This window comes from Varanus komodoensis, unplaced genomic scaffold (assembly GCF_004798865.1).
Source record: "Varanus komodoensis strain SLA01 unplaced genomic scaffold, ASM479886v1 scaffold1, whole genome shotgun sequence".
NCBI lineage: Eukaryota > Metazoa > Chordata > Lepidosauria > Squamata > Varanidae > Varanus > Varanus komodoensis.
Genome location: NW_025335268.1, coordinates 127,157,706 through 127,175,499, shown reverse-complemented (window position 1 = coordinate 127,175,499; position 17,794 = coordinate 127,157,706). Strand labels below are relative to the sequence as shown.

Genomic DNA, 17,794 nt, shown 5'->3' with positions numbered 1-17,794 from the left:
CACAAATATTCATTCAGAGGCATTGCACCAAAGTTACCTAAAGTGTCACCGCAGTGGATGAAAACTGCTATAGAAAACTCATTTCTTCCATTCCATTCGCATAAATGCCTGAATGCTGATTATGTGAGATGTGTATGTAGCACACCCTCCATTTCCAAACAGTGAAGTAGTTCTAAACCTCTGTGAGGTGCCTTCTGAAATCCTATAATAACTATATCCTATTCAGAGGTATATTCCTAGTTATAAAGCATCTCAGAAGCTGGGTTCTGTATAATACTTGAGCATGAACCAGTAACATGTCAGAGTTTTTCATCAGAGTTAATCCATCTAAAGCTGTGGGTGCATCACAATTTTATTCAGAAGAGCAGAGGAATCCCACAGTGAACCTAATGGTAATTCCTGTTTGTTTTGGGGTGAAATCCTACACCTATTTTGGCAGAGAAAGGTCTACATCTGCCAGCATGTCTGGAGTGACATGACCTTCACTCTTCAAGCGACTCACCCCACCCAACCCTCCTCTACCTTACCAACATGAGCCTGAAACCCCACCTTATATTGCTTGCAAAGACAAGGTGCCATTTTCACGTATCTACCCCCAGTCCTGTGCCCTCTGAACAAGGTTAAAAGATAGTCACAGAGGGGTATCTGGCCTGAGTCTCATAAACCTAGATGTCTCATGGGACAGTGACTAGTTTTTAGCAGCTATCACTTAGCTGATCAAAGAATGTTGCTCAATCATGTTATGTAATGGTCAGGACACAAACTCACAGCCTAGGCAGCCAGTAAAACATCTTTCAGCACATAGAATGAGGTTACCTTCTGAAGCATGGCATCACGAAGAACCAGGAAGTTCAAACAACAAATGACAACAAAGAGCTCAGCTGACCCAGTTTTAAGTCCTTATAGTTCCATTGCTTTCAACGGGAAGGATAAGTGCACATTTTAATGCTTTCTCTTGAAATCAGTGAGACTTCAGAGTGGTTAGGTATGGCTGAACTGTGCTGTAAATGAATTCTTTATAGGGGTACTGAACCTAGATGCAAACGTGACAGTGAGCTTTTCTACACGAGGGTGCTCATTGCTGTATCTACCTTCAGTTTTGTCACAGAACTGAGAACTATGCTCTTTACAGAGTATTTCTTTCCCAGCTTTTCCACTGCATAACCACTAGGTAGTGCTGTGCAATAGCAGAAAAAGATAGAGATGCCTTTTCTTTCATTTTCAAAAGTAATGTCTCACACATTCTAATGAATAAATAGATAAATATATAAATAGGAAAGTGCTCTTAAAAACTGAAGAAACCTGAAGAAGCACAGTGTTGTCTAAAGCAGTGGTTTTTCAGCCACCTGTCCATGGACCGATGTCGGTCCGTGGGAGATTTCCTGCTGGTCTGTGGGGGGCCGCATCCTGCTCTCCAAGGACCGGTGCAGGGACTGGCTGTGCTCCATCACCTCTTCCTCGGTTCATGGGGGTGTGCCAATGCCTCCAGGGTGCCCAAGGAGGGGAGAGACGACTCAGTGGGAGCCAGCTGGGAGCAATGCTGTGCCGATTTCAGTATTTTGTTCTTTTGTTGGCATTTTTTGTCGCTCGGTTTCCGGTTGTTTTGGAGAATTTTCATTTTTTTGATATTGTGTTTGGAAACTAATATGCAGAATATATGTATTATGTATAGGGTGATTTTTGTTTCTGCCTCAGTGTCCCTGAGGTGATTTTCCTGTTTTCACCAGTCCCCAGCTGTTGAAAACCACTGGTCTAAAGAACCTATAAGCACCACTGAGCCAGGAATTACAGAGGTGTATCAAGTTCTTCACATAACAGTTCCCATTCCTCTTAAGTTTAAATCACCATGTAATGTGCGAATCCCCTCCTGTTATTCGACATTTGGGTGCTATGCAAATAAAGTGGTGATATGGTAAGTATCTTCAAAGGACTGCTGCATAAGTGATGAAGCACAAGAAAACAACTGTGCTCCATCTTCTGTCAAAATGCCCTCAAGTTTTGAAGATGGCTATCTTGTCCCCTCCTGATCATCTCTTTTCAAGACCTCATGAGGCATGTCCTCATTTGTAAAACTGATGACACTTATGTGGATGGCTAGTGATGCTTTCTTCTTCTTTTTTTACTTTGGCAGGGAAGTTACAAGATAGTTACATCCATGGCAAAGTGTGTGGGGGGTACATATGCCTGCAAAGTATCAAACCCTCCTTAACAAAATATTTGTTTTTCTGTTTTTGCTGTTTGTGATAAACAGGGAGAATAGAATGTTTGAAATAAAAGCTTTCATGTGTTCAGGATGTGGATTCATTTTTCACTAACCACCTAGAATGCTGCATGCCATTCGTTAAAAATTAAGCTAATCATGGAATGGACTACATTTTTTTAGTTCACCAGAAGAGAACCTCCCCTGCAGCCCCCTGTGCGTGGTGGTCCAACAGGTTGGGGGTTGCATGGAGCAGATTGGGGGACATGGAGGGCTGCAAGGGGAAGAGAAAGGATAGGGCATGCTGTTTCCAGTAGCCATATTCGTTCCACTGAGGGAAGGAGGGAATCTAGTTCAAGCCACAAAGTGACACAGACTCTGTTTGTTTGATCACTTGGATTAAAGCAAGGGCACCCAGCCAATGATTTTTACAAAAGCTTATCAACACAAATACACTTTGGTTATGCATGTTTGTTTTATTTCTTTATTCTTTATTCTGCCTGCCAAAATGTCTCCCAGAATAGCTTAAAAATTGGTCATAAATCAGACCTCATGATTACAGTACAGATTACATGACACAGAAAATATAAGGGATGGGGAGGGAGAATGAAAGATGGCCTGCAGTGGGCCACAGTGTTGCATAATTTTAAGTAACTATGTTTGCTGGAACTCTTCTGCTCATCTTTAAGGGTAGTTGCAGCACTTGCAACTGTCATCAAATATCAATCCAGCTGCGCAAGTGAAACTGAAAGTCTGTTTGTTAGTACATATATAGAATTTGGTGTTGTTTTCTGGGTCGGCATAGGTACCATCTGGCTTGTTTGCACAAAAGTCACCAGGCACTGGTGGTTCCACAACTGTGGTAGTAGTAGTAGTAGTATCTGGGGGAGGAGTTGGAATTTCGGGCCCGGGAGCGTCCTCAGGGCAGTCTGGCACAATGGGTTCTAGGATGAATGTTTAACAAGAGAGTGAGAAAACCACGCTACATTACTCTTCACATTTCCAAACTCCAAAGGTGAGCTCATTGGTAACTCCTGTATAAGAGGAGTAGCTTGCATTCTTGTGAATGTTAGTATTTTTTAGTAAGGCATATGAGCATCTAGGTGCAGGGGTGGGCACCTCATGGTCCTCCAGATGTTTTGGCCTACAATTCCCATCATCCCTCCCAATAAGCTTTGTTGGCTAGGGCTGATGGTAGTTGAAGGCAAACATGTAAGCTACACCCATTACCGAGAAACAAATCTCATTGCTTTCAATGCAATGTACTTATTGTATGTTTTTAAGGGGGTGGAGTTGCCCGCTCCTGGTCTAAGGGATGATTCTGACTTTGGGCAGCAGATGCATTAGCTGGTTGCATGCTCTGTGACTCTGGATGAACACAATAAGGCCTGTAAATTACCTGGGCATTGCCCCCTTCCACAGCTTATTTCCACTCCACCAACAGGGCACTTCCAGATGGAAGGCTCTTGGCACCAACAACGAAAAGACCTCTGAACCAGGCCAAAGTTCAGTCACTGTGAACTCCTTAAAAACCTCTCCACTACCTTACAGCACCATCCTGAATTGTATGGAACCATTCAGAGGCTAAAATAATCCAATGAAGTATTCTCATGATAGGAAGCCCTCAAAATGGAGCACAAGGTAATCCAAAGGAACCTTCCCAAGTCCCATCATCTTGCCAAATTGCAACAAGTGCCTTTTTTGCAGCAATTTCAGGCAGCAGCAGCAAGCAATGGTACGGCAATACGGAAGGTGGCAGTGGTCCTTGTGCTAAGAACAAGTCCTCACTGCAGTGCAAGGATCCCAGTGACACCCAGTCATCATCAGTGGAACCAGTAAGTCTTGCTGGCAGTTTACAAATAGCGCCCAACCATCACTCACCTTTAAGGCATATCTAAGAAGTTAAATATGAGTCAAATAGTCTTTTGACCTCTTAAAATGACCCTCCAGTAACTAGGTCACCAATGTCACCATAACTGGGCAAGAAGTACTCAAAGATCATCTTACCATTTGATTCAAGAAGTCTCTTCAGCTCACTTATTAAAGGATATACTCCTTCATTGCAGAAAGTGCCCAGAAAATCATCCAGATCGATGGCCCAAACCATAGCACCTCCAAATTTGTTTTCCTTCAGGTACTTGACCTGATGAACAAAAATCATAACATTAGCTAATAGTTTTAAAATGCTATAGCATGTTTCCTTTCCATTGCAAGCCTGTTGTGAAAACTACTTACTATGTGGAAGGAGGTGGCTCATAGATTTGCTAAATAATATTTCAGGATGCATTTAGCCAGAAAGCTTTCTTTTGCTGTCACAATATCATAGGGCAGTGTATATGATATTCTTTGAATAGCACAGGAATACATGGGAACATAAGAAAACCCTGCTGGAAGAGACCAAAACACTGTCTAGCCAGCAAACTGTTCCAACTATAGCTAACCAGATTCCTATGGAAAGCCCATGAGCAGGACACGAAAGCAACAGCACCCTCCTGCTCGTGTCCCCCAGCACCTGGCATACAAAGGCAGACTTCTGCTTCTGGAGATAATACAGTAATCATTCCTTCAGATCACTAATAGCCTTATCCTTCATGATTCAGCCATCCAGTTTGCTGCATCTTGTGGTAGCAGCTTCCACCACTGATTTATGCACTGAGCCAAGTACTACTTCCTTGTATTTGTCCTCAACCTCCCACCATGCAGATCTTGCCTTTCAGAGGATTATGCCCAAGCATATCCTAATATCTGAGAAATGATAACATTTAAAACACAGTAATCTTACTTTGTGCTTATAGCTGCAAATATTGTCAAATCCAATCCATTCATTCCCCTGGTAGGCATATGGTACTTTCTGGTCATCTATCCATTTTACTGTGGCAGACTTTAAATATGTGCAAATCTGTGAAAATATCACACAAGTTTTCATTTTACAATTCCAAATACAAAAATGAGTCATAGAAAGCAGCCTCCAAGAAGTCAGCTTTGTGTTAATCCAGCAAACTAAAACCTAGTAAAGGCTGTGTAGCGGTCTTTGATAAACTTTATTCTCTGATATCACAGGATCCCCAGACCATCACATCTTTGATCTGAAATGCTGGATAAACAATAATTATTCTATGCTAGATCTGAGCAGTATCTAAAGAGAAAGCATAGAAACAGAGAATAAGCAAGGAAGCCATCATTTATTCAGCAGCTATTGGACAAAAGAAACAATCATTGCTAAGTTAATTGATAGTGATTTAAAATTGCATACACATGCATTGCATAGACACCATATAAGAAAACATTTATGCTGCAATTCTATGCACTCATACCTGAGAGTAAGCTTCTATGAACTCAAAGGGATATATTTGTAAGTAGGCATGCATAGGATTGAACTGCTAATGGCAAAAAATAATGTATTTTGGTCTTTTAATTAGATCCTCAACTACATGCAGTGAGAAGGATTCTTCCAAACAGAGGACTCCTAACTCTAATTATTAGAAGGAATTGTGCACCTATTTCATATTTTTATGTGGCATGAATTTTCTGCAGTAATAGAAGAAATAGGAGAAGCTGTGGGAAAACTCAAGAGAGTTACAAGCAGAGGATCTTGTGAATGATGCCAGGAGATGGTCCAAAAAGCCTCGCCTGGAAGCACCTGACATCCCCTGTGGCAAGAGAAACTGATATGCAGCATTCAAAAAGAGTCTGTTCAATGGGAACCAATAACATGGACTGAACCTTCAATCAATACATTCCTATTTAAAGTTGCCTAGGACATTTGCTGAATGGGATTTCTTCCCCAAAATATATATTATTGAACCAATCCTGGCAAGGATAAGCCCACGGTAGTCTGAAGCTGGCCCATTCTGGAGCAGAAAGTTGGACCTGCAAGTAGGGATTTTGTAATTACTTGAAGGCTATGGGTCAGAAAACAAGTAGGCAAACCCAGGTCGTTCAGGACCCTGGACAGATCCTCATTCTTAAAGTTTCTTATCCCAACTGTCCTCCCATGATATGTTCCTTCTGAAGAAGGAAGAAGCCTGACATGCAAAGCAGAGCCTGAAAGAGCATTTTAAGACTTGGCCTGTCCACCATTCTATTTTTTTTAACCATCTTGGAAATCTATAGCATTGTATTATTGCATTGTTAGGGTTGAATCAATCACATAAATGGATGCCTGCTTATGTAACAGAACTTCCTCCCCTCCCTCCTCGCTATGGTCCCCAGCAGATGCAGGGTGTGCAGGGGTGTTCATGGAAGACTGGAAATGTTTTCCATCACTGGCTTATTTATTTATTCATTCAAAACATTTATATGCTGTCCTTTCCTATCGTGTCTCAAGATGGTTTACAAGATTAAAAGCAATAACCATAAAAGCAATCAGTAAAATAATACAACAAAATTACCAAAACCAATATAAGTGAATCCAATCAAAACAAAAGTGACTGTGAATCAGTAAAAATGCTAACTTTTAAAATAACAATTAAATAACAAGGTTTTAACCTGGCACCGAAAAGAATATAGGCTTGGCACCAGGCCAACCTTGCTGGGGAGCATATTCCATCATCTTTCCTTTTGCCAGATGTACAACCCCACTGGATCCAACCATTAATGAATTATCCTGTTTTATTTTGGCAGGCTTAGGCTTAGGCATGTATTGTTGGCAATGAAAGAGGCCGTTGCTCTTAGCATGCATTTTGTGGCCAGGGTGACATCAACTCTTTGGATGAGGACAGTGAAGCCTGGGAAGGGAGGCCTACAGATGTAGAGGGGCTGAAGGAGGAGGAGCTCATCTCAAGGCTGCCATCGCCAGGCGTGCAGGCAGACTCTGGGGTCTGGCAGTGCCAGGAGGAGGCATGGGAGAAGAGCCTAGTCTGACCCTTGGTCCCATGATGTGGCAAAGGGAGAGATGGGCTAGCCAACTGGAGGGGCTGTGTGCAGCTGGGTGGCCTGCTCATCTCCCTAGTGGCACTGCCGGAGGGGTGGGATCCAGGGTTACTCAAATGAGGGCTCACAGTTTCTAATTTGAACCACTCTGTGCATGCCCTGAGATGCTTTCTTTGCTGGCTTTGGCTTGCTGGATATACATTGGACATAGGGAGCTTTTTTTCCACAGAGCTGTTGTTTGAAAGAGAGAAGAGAGGAACCTAACTCCCAACATATATACCAGCCCATATGGATGAAAGGTGATTTAAAACAATAAACAATTAAGAGAAATATAAGATCGGGGTGCTTACCTCATAATAGGCCCAGAAGCCCGCCTCGCGAGTGAAAGGTCCAGCTGAGCCAGCTCCAGAAGCAGGTGCGCCGACACTAGTGTCTGAAGTAGTAAGCCTGAAAGTGCGTCCATAGGTGGGGAACCCCATGAGAAGCTTCTCAGCTGGGACACCGTTGTCTCTCCAGTATTTCATAGCAAAATCCTGAGGAGGTACAGTTGGACAGGGCATTAGAGCTTAGCTCTTTCTTTGGGTTCTTGAAAAAGAACACACAAACGTTACGTATAGGATCAGGATACTTACACAGTTGAAATACCTAAAGTCACCCTGGTCTTTTGATCCCACATACAAGGGGCTATTGTGTCCTGTGAAGGTATCCCAGCCTCCATGGAAGTCATACGTCATCACACTGATGAAATCTAAAAGTCTGGCATAAATAAAGCAGAGCAAAATGTTATAGCAGATGAAGAGTTTCAACAGACCAATGTGATATGCCGAAGACAGTTTAAACCTTAGTAACTTTGCTTAACTGTGCAACCTAGGAGTGCTCCCATGGATTTGGTAGTAGTTTTGCAGTCAGTTGGCATGTTTAATTTTGATTGATGGCCTAAGGCAGGTGAGAAGCAATTTCAAATAGTGTTAGAATCCTCAGTTGAGCTGCATGCTACTTACTTTCCTATCTCAGCAATCTCGTATCCTGCATCAATGGTTCCTTTTCCTGCAGACACTGCTGCTGTGATCAAAAGTCTCTTCCCTTCACATTTATCGTTCTCAAAAGCAGCCAACATTTCCTATGGAGAGATATGAGGAGATCTTTCAGCCTTCTCATCCATGATGAGCATTTTTCTGTACACATTGCTCCAGCAGACATTTTCAGAATTAGGTACCAGAACGTCTTGCAAACCATTCCTTCCCAATGTTGCCTATAGATTTGCGTGAGTAAAAAGAATCCTCTTCAACTTAAAATCAGGGGTAAATTCCCAACCACTTTGTCAGAGATAAAAGAATCAGGATCCCTGCCTAACAATGGGTTTGCTCAGCACACTTGAGTTTGTCCTGCTTTTTCAGTCATAGCAATCTACTACTGATTCAAGGTTCGGGACCTACTGGCATTGTGAAAATTTAAAAGCTTTGCCACACTCTTAGTTTATTGCACATTTGGTTCCCATATATTCTGCTCAATCTGCACATGTTTCCTGTGCCACAACACCTTGCACACTCCATTTTCTCTAGATGGCCATTTTTGACAGTCTAGATTTAGCACTGGGAAAGGGGAGGCAAGGAACCTGGGTGGCTGTTGCAATCAACATGAGTTCACAGCCCCAGCCTGCTCCTCTCTCAGCCTCTGGCATGCCACTGCTTCCCCTATGCAAGGCCCAGTTGCGACCTCTGGAAAGTATCTGGCATAGTTCTTTCCATGCTGAAACAAGAGTGTGAGGAAAGGAGCCTTCAGAGTCCCAGTCCTGATATTCTAAGATCGTGGAGGTAGGACTCCTAAGAATTCTATAGCTTCCCAAGCAGTATCAGAAGGCCATACAATTTCACCCAAAGTTGCTATTATTAAGTTGTAGCAGCTCTTCTATGACCTGTGTTTTAGTTCTTTCTGCTGCAGCCATTTTCTTCAATCTTGGGAGGCAGAGTGCCACTTGCTGAATAACTCCAGTAAGGCAGGCTTCTTCTAATATGCCAAATGCAAAAATGACTACCTTCCAGTTATGCTAGAAAGGCATTGTCCCAATGACTGTGTAGATTATAATGGTTTTCATGCAGGTCTCAAGTCTCATATGGAATGGCCATCCACAACTTTAAGGCAGAAGTGTTTGTGGAGGCCGCTAGGATAGGATGGTTTCAGTTCATGTGGAAGGCAAGCAAAGCAATGATTCCTGACAGTGTAGAATATCAGTCAGAAATATCAGTCAGTCAGAAATATCAGTCAGACTACACATCTTCAGGTAGTGTGTTGGTTTCTCACCTGAATTAGGATGGTGAAGCGATGCTTGTCTTCGGGAGGGCTTCCCCTGGATCCTGGGTATTCAAAGTCCAGGTCAATCCCATCAAACCCAAACTTACAGAGATATATTATCACTGAGTCAATGAAGATTTTACGATTGGCAGCTGTGGCAACCATTTCAGTGAACCTGGGATGAAGAAAGACAATCTCTATCATGTGCCCTTATATCAGGGTCTTCCCAGTGGTGACCATGAAGGGATCCCCAATGCGGAGTCTCTTGGCACTAATTTTTAAAATATTTTTAAACATTTTTATGTGGATTTGCATGAAATGCATATCATTTTCTAGCAATTATCCAGAAGCTTCTATAAAAGTAGACCAAATGCCGAGATAAATATCAATTTGTAATTGGTATTTATATTCCTCCAGCCCATACATCAAAAGTGTTGTGGGTCCTTAATCCATTGTACTATAGGAAGTGAGTGCTTAGCCTTCCCATTCTGTACTTTCAGTCTACTAGCTGTTAAAAAGGCCCAAAAAACATACTTATTCTTACATTTGTTAATTTCAAACAGCCCGGAGCAGTTCCTCAAATTGCCAAATATGCCTACAAATCCAAAAAGACTGGGGGCCCTACCTTACATACATATCATTACACCCAAAATACATTTCTATGAAGCCAAAGGTACTATTTTGTTTTTTTGCCAGAATTATCACAGATCCCCATAATCAAAGAGATTCATGCCAGGGGAGTTTCTGCTCATGGACGTACAATTCACACCCTGAGGATTGCATCAAGCTCTTTACCTTAATACACCCGTGAAAAAACTCATATCCCTGTAAATTTTTTTGGCCTACAGTTCCCATCTCCCCCCATCATTGCTCATCCTGACTACATGGGACATGTAGACAAAAATATCCAAAGGGCCACAACCTCCCTGCCCCTTCCTTAATGCATGCTGCCAAGTGCCCTTTAAACATGGTCAGAGTCTATGCTGATGTTGTATATGCTCAGCCATCTACAATGACCCAACCACCACCTGACAGCTGCCTTGAAATTGCCTATCTGCATTTAGCACCTGGACAGCAAACCGAGCAGCCCCACAAGTCAGTCTTCTCAATCATAAGGAGATTGATTGTATTGCTATTTACATTATTGCCATTAATTCTAAATTTGCACCTATTGTACAGACCTTATTCATGCAAATATGCAAATTTGTGCCTGCCCTCCTCCTGTCCTGTGTTTTTAGTGATGCAACTCCTCTTTTTTTGATTATAGATAACTTTGCACCCCATTGCAAAGTTTTAATATTGTTCTCAGTTAAGCAGGGATAAAGAAGGAATACTCACTTCTGAGTGCCAAAATTCCAGCCTCCAATTGCTAGCAGAGTGACAAGATTGGGGTTGCTGTAAAATATGAGAATATATCAGGGCATTAAACTCGCACTTAAGCTCAGATTCAGAAGTGACATGTTGAAGGGATTTTAGAATATTGAGCAAAAATGTGTTTGCTTGTTTTCATAAGGGCACAAAAATATTCTTTGCCAGTATATATCAACATTATGATGATCCCATAATGTTGGGATCAGGAACTGATCCCTGGAATCAGTTTATAGATTGGATTGTACTTAAGAATGCTATAAGGATGTGAAAGTGTTTTAAAGTCTCTGTGTGTGTGTGTGTGTGTGTGTGTGTGAAGGTTCCAGTGCTCTTCAACATTTTTATTAATGATGACTGAACATCATGAAGAACTTCCTGTTAGAACAACACAACAATTGCCTCAGGAGATAGTGGGCTCTCCCATACTAGAGGCATTCAAGATGCAACTGGACAACCTTCTGAGAGGGATGCTTTAACTTGGAGTCCTGCACTGAGCAGGGGGCTGGACCCAAAGCCCCCTGGCCCCTTCCTATTCTATGATTCCATGATTTAAAAAAAAGAACTGACCTTTTCTTCAGTGCTTGAAACTCCGGGAATAGCCTGCTTTCATCATTCCATTCATAAGGTGCAATCTTATTTCCAGACATAGTGGCAAAGGCATAGATCAAATGAGTGCAGAGGTTTGGATCAATGTTGTTTGGAAAGAATTTGGCTGGCTCTGGCCTGTATTGGGACCAGTTGGTGTAATAGCACACAAGTTTATAGGCTGAGCCTGTTAAGGGAGGGAAAAAAGGAGCCAGGGTGAGCATCCATTTCCCGACCACATTGCTCATCATCCAACTAAGCTATAAAAACCCCTGTGGTAGCCAAAAAGTACAGCAGCTGTCCATTAGTCAGTTGTCCTTTCCAGGTGACCCCTACAAGCAGGTGTAACCAGGTGGAAGCCAGAACCCAGTGGTTGTACCTGGGCTGTTGCAAAGCCCACCAGTGCCAGCCGCCCCACTCTCAGTGCATGCAAGGGGAACATCTGTCGGCAGGGCTCCATCATGGGAAAAGCTTGCACCAGGGTAGCTGATCTTAGCTAAGGCCATTTGACAATTTGAGAAACTGTCTTGGGTACCACTGGAAAACGTGAGTGCCGCAAATGAAAGCATCAGCCTTCATCCACCTGTCATCTTAGAGGAAAATTCCTCTAAGCCTCTGGAAAAGGAGCTGGGAGCAGCTAGAAGCCTTCACTTGGCATTGAAATGACCCCAGCTGCCAGTAAGAAATGTGGTCATTTAAAATAAATATTGATTGATTTTGGATTGTAACCCACCTTTCTACCAAAAATGGCACTCAGGCCACTCAAGTGTAGGTAGGAAGGGTAGGACAAACCAGTAGGAGCCAAGAAAGGTGTCTGCAGATGTGATGATGTCCCTGAGAGCCACATGGCCTTCCCAAGCCCTGCAAGCCTTCAGCAAGTTCCTTTCGCATACATTCCCCACAACACATGGATGGCAGGGCTGGGGACAAAAAAGGGTGGCTTTTTCTGAGCTGGAGGCTTCTTAAAAGCTGCAAAAGGTTGGAAAGCTATGTCTGTGCAGAGAGCTTTTATCCATTTCTCAAATGGAGGGAAAGCATCTGGGCAAGGCAATTCTGAATAACAGCAGGAATGGTTAAGCACCACCACCTATGCCCCGTGCAACAATTAGAGGAAAGAGTCACACAACGGACATTCCATGTAGTTTTCCATGATCCCATCTGCCTCTAGGAAGTCTCTCTTTCATTAACCTTTTCACTTTACAACCTTGTTCTCTCATGAACTCCTCATAGCAAAATTATTAGTATTTCATTACAATTTTATATCCTTCCCTCTTTCCTCTTGCGAGGAACCCAAGGTAGCTAGGTATACTTCAATAAAATACACGTTCAAAGAACATGATCCCTGTTAATGCTACATCAATCAAGATTCTAGTTACTAAAGCCAGTTCTATTAAGTGATTATGTTCCCAGGACATGACAACCCATCAGGAGAAGCCTGCTGTGGTGGATTGTTGCATTGTTCAAACCTGGAGGGTTCTCCATGGAGTGATATATTTCTCATAGACAGACCATGCAGATGATTCATAGCCTGTAGGTCATACTCATGATAAGTTGGCAGGTCCTCTGACCCTGGAAGATCGATTTCATCAAGGGATGCTATGAGCAGCTACAGATCCACATAGGAAGAGTAGCATAAAAACCTTGTCTATTTTCTCTGAGTGCCTCAGAAATGCATGACTAGGGTTGCACTTTTGTTTTTGTTGTTGGGGTTATTGTCAAGCTTTTGCAAATATGAGACCCTATCTGATATTTGTGGTCTTGCCTTCAGGAAATGGTTGAAAATGTAGAGGACACTGAGGAAGTGTTGGTCCAACTCCTCAAATGCAAGCATCACACTGCCAAAGGGGAAATTTTGTTCCCCCACCCACAAACTTTCGATGTACTCGCTCTGTTGGCTTCTCCCCTCACCCCCATTTTCAGTGTTTCTAAGCTGTAGTTCTGAGATTCTACTTGCTCTTACTGTTATTTTCCCCTGGACCTTCAGAAGTGTGAGCAAATTTGTCTGTGTGCAGTCTCCTCTTGCCACTGTAAGTGTGAAATATTTGAAAAATACCACCAACAAAATGCCTCCTAATTGTGCATTTTTGAGGCACCAAAGCGAAAAAAGCCAAAGAACAAAATGAGTAATTGTCAGAGCTAGGAACAGAAGACAAAATAGTGTTTGGCACAAAGTCCCCCGGGATGTATGTTGGAGCTGACTGGAGGACTGAGGGGAGATAGAGGGGGAGAACAAGCGACACCAAGCCTCGTCAGGCATATCATAGGTTATTCCCTGAACAACCAACCCGCTGTGGCTTATATGCAAGGTGGCTTAATGTGCCATGTGAACCCATCCACTGTAAAACCCTTGTGGACTGCAGCTGAATAATGAAAGCCCTAGGCTTAACTGCTTTGCTTCACTGTGAAGCTATGTTTACCTTATTTTAATTAAACATATAATAAAAGGTTCTTACCAAGCTGCAGTTGCAGCAAAATGGCCAAACCTGCAAGGGAAAAAGGAATGTGTTACAAACAAGCTAAATATATTATTGTCAACATTCAAAAATATAGTTGAAAGGAAATTGATGGATCTTGTTTAATACATAATTATTTTGCTCCCTGTGAGATCCATCAGCATCACATATCAACTCCTGGAATCTGGGGTGCGGGTAGACTGCAAGTCAGGGCCAAAATGTTCACAGGAAGAATTTGCTGTATGGTGATGGACAGCATCATAGTGTAGCCAAATACTATTCATACAGGTCAGTGTGCCCTGATTTCACTCTGACTTGGCTTCATAGCATCATCACATAGTTAATTCTGATTGGCTGCATCATGACACAATAAGTACTTGCTTGAGTGAGTTCTGATTGGCTAGAATCACCTCACAAAGATGCCCTTCTTAACTAAAAACACCTGTATTGAAGGTGCAGATCAGGGCAAGAAGGGGTGGTAAACAAGGTTAAAAAAAAAAGTACTTGAGTATTTTGAGACACCTCCCTGGCCCTGAACTAATTCTTCATTTTGCCCTGAAATTTTCCATATCCTAGGTGAAATAATTCCAAAGCATGTAACACAATTATTAGCTATTGTACATTCTAAGAAGAAATCCTGTGCAACATTTTTGTGATAGATTGAAGCAATGGCTTGAAAGCTCCTTCTGCAAGGAAAGTCCCTTTCCTGAGTTACAGAAAGATGGGTGGAAACTTACTCACCAAAGCAAAGCACGGCTTTTCCTGTCATCTTCTCAGATGTAACTGCCTGAATCACAGAGAAGCGCTGCTTTATATAGATGAGAAAATCCCACTTATCAGTGTGGGACTTGGACACCTGGCTACAAAGAGGCTTCAAAACACTTCTGACGTAATCAAGCTGTCACAATTTTTTAAAAAATTTAATTTAGTCAAGAATGGCCACGTCTTGGAAGTCTTACAAGGACAAATGGCCATGTCTTACAAGGACAAAAACCTCCCAATAGCAAGTTATTCAAGGTTTACTATAGAGTATGTGGCAGGTTCACATGGTATGCCAATTCACTCTGGCAATAGCCTTTTTGTTCTCCTGACCCAAAATCAGATTCACTTTGGGTTGTCCCCCACTGCCCCCTCAATCTTCTCACAAGTAACCTGGGGGACTTCTGCTGTAGGACCAACTTGTCCCCGCTGCACCAAATCACAAGCCCTTTTTAGTTCATTTGCACCTTTTTTGTCATTTACCTTTTCTTTTTGGCAGAAATGGTGAGCTGTGGCAGCCCCTTCAAAGTGCCCAAGGTTTTTTGTGGGGGGTTGCACCCCACAAATCAAAACTCAGGCTTCCTTTCAAACATTTTTTTAGAAAGAGACTAATGTAGCTTTTTGGACCCAGAAATATTTGCACACATTTGGGGTGCCAATTTTTCTTTAAAAAAAGATAGACAAGCAGTGACAGTTCCTCCAATGTGCTGCCTGGGTACTTGGAAGGGGCTGTCCCTAAATGTCAGTTTGAGGACTGCTCTTTGCAATCTCCACTGGAAATGGGGGAAAAGCTGTGTTGACCCAAAAGGGTTCACAATTGTGGCAGGCAATACCGAGCCAATTACAATTACTTGTGGAGTGATTGTCACTGGCAGCAGCCCAAGCAAGCTTAGCAGAAGATGCAAAAGGCCCTTGCTTGCTTGCTTGCTTGTTTACCTTTTCCCACTACCCTTCATAGGCACAGTCACTTCAGTTCAGTTGTGCACAATAATGTCTTAAACAAGCCATGGGTTGTGGTTGTCAAGAGTAGTTTGGTAACCATGAACAAGCCACCTGCAGGAAACAGGCCAAGTTTGTACAAGATGACAACCTATCGTGGTTTGTCACTCATGACAGGTTGCTGTGTCATGAGGATCCACAAGGACATCATCTTTGCACAGAGAGTCAGTGAGGTGCATTGGTTAAAGTGTTGAACTGGGATGTCAGAGGACTTACAGGATGCAGAAGGTGGCTTTCTCCCCTCTGCAAGGGGAAGGAAGGCCATTTTCACTATTTTCAAGGCCTTTCCCCTTGCAGCCCCTTGAAAGCTGCTGTGGAAGAATGGGGGAGTCTCTGGAACAGTGTTGTAGGCAGCGAAGAGGGGCTGCTAATGGACAAAAACTGCTTCCCTTTTTCTCCTCAAGAGCCTCTGCTAGATCTTGATCTATCTTCTTCAGATCAAGAGTCCTGCCAGAGATGGAAGGGACTCTCAGAACGCAGCACTTCTAACCCTTGTCCTGCTTGACTGAATGGCAGCCCAAGATGGACTGGCTGCCCAGGTTGTGGAAAATCTCAGCCCTACTTTACATGAAGCTTGCACTCAGCATAACTAAAATTGGTGAGAGCTGCTCTTCAGTTAAAGAAGACAGTCTGGGATTCTACTGATTTAGGTAATTATCATCCAGGATCAAACATACCCTTTTTGCTGAACATGCTTGAGAGTGTAGTGGCCAAGGCAAGGGTGCGCAACCAGCTGGCAGAGGCTCTGCATTCAGCTTGGGGAGGTTTGCAGCACCTCTGAGAGCCCCCACCTGTCCACAAGCCCCAGTCCCAGAATGTGGGGAGAGGAAACTGTACTGCTGTTTCTTCTCACAGATCAGCGATAGCAGCAGGGATTCCCCCACATGGTTGTTTTGCTGCATGGGGGGCTTGCCATGGGCAGCAAAGCCGGAGCAGAGCCAAGGGAGCCCTCGTTTCTCCTTTCAACGTGTGAAGGGCGCTTGGCAGGCTCTGCTTTACCTGTGCCACCTTCTTTCCCACCTCATGGGAAGGGTCTGTGCCAGCCATCACCTTTGCTTCTCTGACCCAGCCCTCACCCAATTTTGGTCTCACATCCCTGGGCTGTAACCTGTGCTGAGGCAGGGAGAAGCCCACTGAACACCTGCTACACAGGTGCACTGCAGGTAGAAAAGGAGAACATAAGAACACAAGAAAAGCCACGCCGAATCCATCTAGTCCAGAAGTCTGTACACACAGTGCCAAAGTTGCTGCCTGCAAGCAGGATGGGTGCAAGACCTCCCCCTGCCCAAGCTCCTCAGCAACTGATGTGCGCAGGCATGCCGCCTCTGGTAAGGGAGGTAGCACTTCCTCTCCGATCAGCCTATTGAATCTGTCCAATCCCCTCCTAAAGCGGCCCAGATTGGTGGCCATCACCACTTCCCATGGCAGCAAATTCCATAGTCATGAATATGACCTTGGAGAAAGGTTTCTGTCCATGTTCTGCAGGATCATGAAGGGGAGGAGGCAAGTGCACCATCATAAGCTATCCTGGTGGCATCTCAGCCTCCTTCTGTCCACTTCTGAAGTCTCACACTTCGTTAGTCAGGATCAGCCATCTCCATGCTTTGGAGAAAAACGTGTCGAAGCAACCTTTGCCTCCATGTTCTTCCCACCCTGCCCATAGCCCTTCACATTTGGAGGGCTCCAAGAGTCAAGACTGGACTGCAGCCTTTGGACTGATGCAGTGGACAATAAGTCCATAAATAACAAACAAACAAACAAACCAGTCCCCAAGATATTGATATCCTCAGCTCCTATCCTGATAGGAAGCACAAAACCCAGCCGAGTATTGATAGAAGCAAATTACAAGTTCTTAGCTGTGCTGGTTTTAGGTCTGAGAGTCTCTGACTCCCCAGTGTCAAAAACACTCATGTGCTCTTCAGACAAGGATGAATGGTCTATAAATCACCTGTGCTAATTGCTAAAGTCAGGCAAGGTTGTTCACTCCACTCTGGGAGCCAGCAGCGCAGCTAACTTAATATAAAAGAGAATCAGAAAATGGCTTACAAGTCAAAAGAAAGAGAAAATAAAACAGAGAAAGGCAAAGAAAGCAGCTCAGCTAAGTTAAAAGAAAGAGGGGGAGAGAAACCACCTCCAGCCAGCTCATCTCACAGTAAAGGAAATTTTTCCCTGCTGCCAACACTGTTCTCTGCACTCTATTTATTTTAAATTTAATTTATGGGTTAATAACAAGGTGCTTGATTAATGGGTATGTGATTAAAAATTA

The 17,794-nt window shown here is 43.3% G+C and overlaps 1 protein-coding gene across 1 annotated transcript; it reads right to left on the bottom strand.

Annotated features, from left to right (window-relative positions):
* Positions 1-2,884: 2,884 nt before the first annotated feature.
* LOC123024336 (acidic mammalian chitinase-like) lies at positions 2,885-16,575 on the bottom strand. Its single transcript, XM_044431942.1, has 12 exons — positions 16,528-16,575; positions 14,512-14,668; positions 13,771-13,800; positions 11,300-11,504; positions 10,703-10,759; positions 9,374-9,539; positions 8,074-8,192; positions 7,705-7,828; positions 7,423-7,605; positions 4,983-5,099; positions 4,208-4,343; positions 2,885-3,144 (listed from the first exon to the last, which is right to left on the bottom strand). The coding sequence occupies exons 1-12, from the start codon at positions 16,573-16,575 to the stop codon at positions 2,885-2,887; spliced, it is 1,602 nt and encodes a 533-aa protein (XP_044287877.1).
* Positions 16,576-17,794: the final 1,219 nt, after the last annotated feature.